Consider the following 6000-nt stretch of genomic DNA (forward strand, 5'->3'; position numbering starts at 1 on the left):
GTGCTTGATGCATTTTGCAGAACTATTTAAATATTACAACGACACCCAAAACAGAACCTACACAAAGAAGCACTGCTTCTTTTTTTTAATTCAATACACTATTTTCCTCCAAGGGAATAAAGTAACAGAGGTGAGAAAATAAGAAACTTAGAGCAGTTTACCAAGCACATGGCTAAGAACTGATATCTTCTCCTAAGGCAGCTCTGCAGGACAAATGCCTTTTTATATGCGACTACAGTACGAAAAATGTGGACACGTATTACATTAAAAACTTAGAGATTGTTTTAAATCTATTTGGAGCTTTGCAGTCTGCAAAATAAAAAGCCTGAAAAAGAATTGTAAAAATTGCTGGCGGGAAGAAAAAAAAAAGAAAAAAGATTTCTCACAAAATGGAATATTATCCCATCTCAAATTTGTCCTGTAGAATACCTTTATACATCAGCCACACAATGATGAGTCCATTTTGATCACTGGTAGTCAGCTTTTGATACTGTTCGTTCCATGTCACCACTTGCACAGAACCTAGAAAATTATACACATTTTTTATTTACACTATTTAAATAAATTAATAAAAACCACCACATCCAACTTAATCAACCTGGAGCTTTTCAGAAACTTGCTGACTTGGATTCAGTTTCAGGCATTCTTTCTGTGTCACTTGTTTCCTCTCTAAATTCTCCGAAACGGCTCCTTTTGCTTCTGTATTCACCCACTTGAGTAACATCCTCTCCAAATTCTGTTCAGAATATCACTTCAACACACTAAACCCAAATTATAGTTTTGCAGTTTCTGACCACCTCTGACATGTTAGTCTGGGAAACTGACAAAACTTTACTGTTGTAAGAATTTTTCATTTTTTTGTTCCTCTTAGTAGTTTGATCCTCAGTTAAAACAAAATCTCCCTCATGTTTACCAAAAACTGCACTCTACACAGGTCCCTTCAGACCTTCAAGTCTTATATGGGGTCCTACTCAAATATTTGACTTGACTTTAAACATCTTCAAACTGTTTCTGAGCAGCATCCTATTTCATAAGTTCAACACAGAATAAGAACTTGGTCACTTTAAGCATCGCACTCTTTCATGCCCTCACCGCTAGTCATCCATTTCCTCTCTGTCCTTTCAATTTTTCAGCATTTCAGTCATGAACTTTATCAACAGATACAATCAAAGGTACCCTGAATGTCGGCAATTTTTGAAGGTAACAGTAATCTATTTCAGAATTGAAGACATCCATTCAAAATATCCACTAAATCAATTCCTCAGTATTCATTTTTTCAATCATATTTAACCAGGTCCTTAAAAAAAAACTGACCATTGGAAGGTTTCAACTGTAAATCCTCATAAAAAGACCATTTCTTTAAATAATGTAAGGATTTTAGCATTCTCTTCATATCCTCTTGTCCATGTATAATGACCATGTAACATTTCTCATGTAAGAGTTTAATTCCTCCCTGTCTAATTTCCTGCATTCAATTTTTACTTTCACACACTATCCTTCTCTAGCCTGTTTTCTAACCTCTCTAAACTTTGTCTGTATACTATACTGCAGTCTACATACGAACACATTCTGTAATTTGTCAACAAAGGAAAAATGAAGATATGTTTAAGACAGAGATCAGGTTTACTGAACTAACTTTGACAACAAAGGAAAAATGAAGATATGTTTAAGACAGAGATCAGGTTTACTGAACTAACTTTGATTTCTGCAGAAGAAAATGTCAAGCTACCATAACATCTAAGCACATCTCATAGACATTATCAAAAAAAAACAGGCTTATCCACATACGTGTTGCTAGAAAAAATGCTTAAGAAGCCTTCTAGTCTCATTTCTCATTTTAGCTTATCATACAGAGTTTAAAACTTTATATATACAGTGTAAGAGAAAATTGTTCTTTTTTTTTAAAAAAGAAAAAAACACAGTAGAACATAGTTGTTTCTTTAAGTCAGCAATTCCAGCATCAACTGCCCATCAATTTATCTTTTCTCTTCTGCTATAAAGCATTCTTTATCTGTCATCTATCAAGGCAGCCCATGAACAAACGTATGGGAGCAAATGTATCATGATCTTTTATGTAAATACCTAAAAATATATTCCAGTCCCATGCAACTGATTAGCACTTCCAGATTAACCATGCTGAAGTCAGAGATAACAAGTACTATACCAGTAGCACTGCACGATTGGAAGGGAAAAAAAAAAGTCCAATATAATATAATATAATACATACAATAGCATCATCCACTTAAATGAAAATCAATACTTCCTTCTCAGGGTAATAAATGGGGACCAAATAATTAGGAAAAAGCAAAACCTGAGGTAATACAAAACACAAGTTAGGCTGTAATGTCAAAGTTCACAGACCCAACCTTGCAAAATCCATAAGCAAACTTTAAATCGTAACAGGCAGAGCAGAGCTTGGTTTGTGCAGCATGCATTCTGCAGCATGCACACCGTATCAGCCAGGAGAACGGAGGTAAGGCTAGGTCACTTTGATTCACAACCCAGTAATTCACTCACAGATCAGGAGAGATTGACTGTAGGCCTTTCATCAGATAACTTGGTGAAAATAGATAGCCAAGCTGTTACGTACCTGAGTAGAATACTGATAATCTTTATTTCAGGTTTATAATAAAAAGTTATAGCATAATTACTCTATCAAATTCACAAAATTTTGTATTTGTTTTATTCTAATCAAAAGTACATTACATGCCCAAAGACACTTACCACTATGACCTTCAAGAGTTTGATTCACAGAAAGATTGCTAGGAGCTGCAAGTCCCTTTATTTTTGCTTCATCTAAAAATAACAACAATAGCTATAAAACAAACCTAATAAACCATACATATTACTGTGTCTCTGTCAATACTGTAGCTCTAATCACTATTTACAGAGATAAAATTTGTCACCTCGAAATATGTAAATCGTAACTGCAGGATGAATTTTCCACCCCTCAGTTCAATGTGTTTGCTATTCACATTTGTCATCCAAATTCAGATACTCTTTATGGTCTAGCAGTTTTTCAGGAAAAAAAAAAAACAACAACAACAAAACAACCAAAAACTCCACAACAACAACCAAAACCATGGCTATCGCATTTCATTACATGCAGAAAAAGGGTTAAAATAATTTGGAAATATATTAGATTTTACTTTTCTTGGAACATATCTATTAAAAAAAAAATACACAGCTTTCTCTCTAAAATAATGAAGATGGTAGAGAACATTCCAAAAAACATCAAGAAATAATGAAATAAGTTCCAAAACAAACTGTAAGCCTATACAAAAAGAACAAGAACAAAACAAATGCCCTGAAAAAAAGAAGCACTGAAGAAAACTTCAGCAGATATAACAGGTAGACAAATTACATGTGTGCCATGTAAGACAAGCTGGAGGAAAAGTGTTCAAAAGAAAGTGACAGTAAATTTGATGTTTATGCAAATACATAACTATCTATGTACAGATTTAAAACATATGCAATAGTCAAGTAACCCTTGGAAGGAGTTATGCTTTCAGAATTCTTAAGTGTGGTGAATTGTGCTCTCAAAAAGAAAAAGGGCTCATTTACCTGTCTGTGTTTCTAATTTTAAAACTTTCAGTAATCCATCCTCTCCACCACAGGCTATGAAACCTTGATCCTTATTCCAGGAAATACATCTTAATCGAACATTACCAGGAATTGCAATCTGAAAAAGAAATATTTTGTATCGCTACATAGTTGTAAGAATCATGTTTTATTTTAAAATCCTCGAACACCTCAAAGACACCTATGATAGCACAAAAGATAAACTCATTTCTATCAACAGATCAGTGCATACAAAAAGAGACAGAAGAGAATCAGAATTACAAGCACTAGTGAAACTGTGCAACACAATGCTTGAGAAAAGGGAAATCTAACATACGCAGTAAATAATAATAACAGGACATCTTCAAACGTGTGCAGAGAAGGTGCCATGAGCAACAAAACAGGTGAGAGGGATCACACAGTGCACAGGCCTTTGCCACAAGCTGGTCTCCAGCTGAAGAGCTATGCCCAAAGGCTCCTGGGGGAGCAGTTGCTTAGGAGGCACCTGAAGAGCGAAGAAACCCCAAACCAAGGCCGAGAGGGAGCATGCAGGTCAGAGCAGGGCAGCACTCCGGGCAGGGACCAAGCCCACGGCCGCACCCCCAGCGCCAGCAGAGCCGCAGCAACCGCAGGAACCGGGAGGAAGCCCCGAGGGTCCCCTCAGCGCCCCGAGGCCTCCACGCTCCCAGCACCCGCGGGCTCCCGGGTGCGGGGGAGCGGGAACTCCGCCTGCCCCGAGGGCTGCCTGCCCCCCGCCACCCCGACTTCCCTCCTGCCCCAGGAGCACCTTCTTGCACAGGTAGATGAACATCCTGGCGGAGCGGCCGGGCGCGGGGTGCCGACCCACACCGCTCCTCACGGCGGCGCGGCGCCACGGGCCCGGCGCGGCCTCCCTGCTGACCGCGTCACCCCGGCAACCGCCGCCGGAAGCTCGCCCCGCGCGCTCCCCTACTTCCGGAGCGGGAAAAGAAAAGACACGATTCATCTGCTGCCGCCCGCCCTCTGCCGCCAGCGCTCCCGCCCCGTGGGGGGCGGGGCCAGAGCTTGGCTCCGCCCCCAGCGGCGGCGGCAGCCGTGAGGCACTGTCGCGTCTGCGCAGGCGCCTGCCCGCCCGCCTGCCCGCTCTCTGCCCGCCCGCGTGTCTGCCTCAGCGCCTGCCCGCTCTCTGCCCGCCTCTCTGCCCGCCGGCCTGTCTCCCTCCCTACCTCCCTCCCTGCCCGCCTGACAGGCGACCGGCAGCGGCGCCGGAGGATGGGCCCCCTGAGGAGGGAGGTGGGCTGGGGGTTTGCCCGCCCCGGCACAGCGATGAACGGTCATCCTCAACTTGGGTAGAAAGCGCGGCCAACAGCATCCTGGCTTGTATCAGGAATAGCATGGCCAGCAGGGCTAGGGCAGGGATCGGCCCCCTGTACTCAGCACTGGTCGGGCCACACCTTGAATACTGTGTTCAGCGTTGGGTCCCTCACTACAAGAAAGACATTGAGGTGCTGGAGCGAGTCCAGAGAAGGGCAATGAAGCTGGTGAAGGGTCTGGAGAACAAGTCTGATGAGGAGCGGCTGAGGGAACTGGGGTTGTTTAGACTGGAGAAAAGGAGGCTCACGGGAGACCTTATCGCTCTCTACAAGTACCTGAAAGGAGGGTGTAGTGAGGCGGGTGTTGGTCTCTTCTCCCAGGTAACAAGAGATAGGGTGAGAGGAAATGGCCTCAAGTCACACCAGGGGAGGTTTAGATTGGATATCAGAAACAATTTCTTCACCGAAAGGGTTATCAAGCAGTGGAACAGGCTGCCCAGGGAAGTGGTGGAGTCACCATCCCTGGAGGTATTTAAAAGACGAGTAGATGTGGTGCTTAGGGACATGGTTTAGTGGTGGACTTGGCAGTGTTAGGTTAGTGGTTGGACTCGATGATCTTAAAGGTTCTTTCCAACCAAGACGATTCTATGATTCTATTCTATGATTTATAAAGGTCACTCTGCTTGTACATGAAGGAAAATCTGAAAGCTTGTGAATCCCAAAGTGTTCGCACACAGGGGTTTTAGTATAACGTGTATCCTCAAGATACATCCTCAGAGTTGCCCCAGGCATTACTGTTCACTGAGGTGACAGGTGGCTGTGGCTGAGGCCACAGGGCTTGGACACCGTTGCCGCTCCCTCCGACGGTGCTGCCGGCACCCACAGCCAGGTCTGGTCAGTCACATACACAGGTGAATAATGCCTTGATTCAGTGGGTTAGAGACGGTAAGCAAGTCCCATGGCTACTGTTACAAAGCTCTTGGACACTGAGCAGTGCAGAGGGCAGGGGGAAGGATGAAGCCTGGATTTGTGCGCACATGAGGGATGCAGGGGGCTTTGGGAGCAGCCTGGCTCTGCAGCACTGACTCCAAGCTAGGTTGGACCCAGCTGCAAAATAAATATTTTCCATATTGAAGCTGTTTTGTGG

General features: G+C 43.1%; 1 protein-coding gene across 1 annotated transcript in view; it reads right to left on the minus strand.

Moving 5' to 3' along the window:
* Positions 1-4450, minus strand: part of WDR35 (WD repeat domain 35) — a 47138-nt gene extending 42688 nt beyond the window's left edge. The window contains exons 1-4 of the mRNA XM_068395530.1: positions 4349-4450; positions 3565-3682; positions 2725-2796; positions 430-522 (exon numbers count right to left, since the gene is read on the minus strand). Coding sequence (XP_068251631.1) covers positions 430-522; positions 2725-2796; positions 3565-3682; positions 4349-4372 — 307 coding nt within the window. The 5' untranslated portion in view covers positions 4373-4450. The remainder of the gene's footprint in view (positions 1-429; positions 523-2724; positions 2797-3564; positions 3683-4348) is intronic.
* Between the last annotated feature and the right edge of the window lie 1550 nt (positions 4451-6000).

The sequence above is a fragment of the Nyctibius grandis genome, chromosome 1 (assembly GCF_013368605.1).
Source record: "Nyctibius grandis isolate bNycGra1 chromosome 1, bNycGra1.pri, whole genome shotgun sequence".
In the NCBI taxonomy this organism is placed as follows: domain Eukaryota; kingdom Metazoa; phylum Chordata; class Aves; order Nyctibiiformes; family Nyctibiidae; genus Nyctibius; species Nyctibius grandis.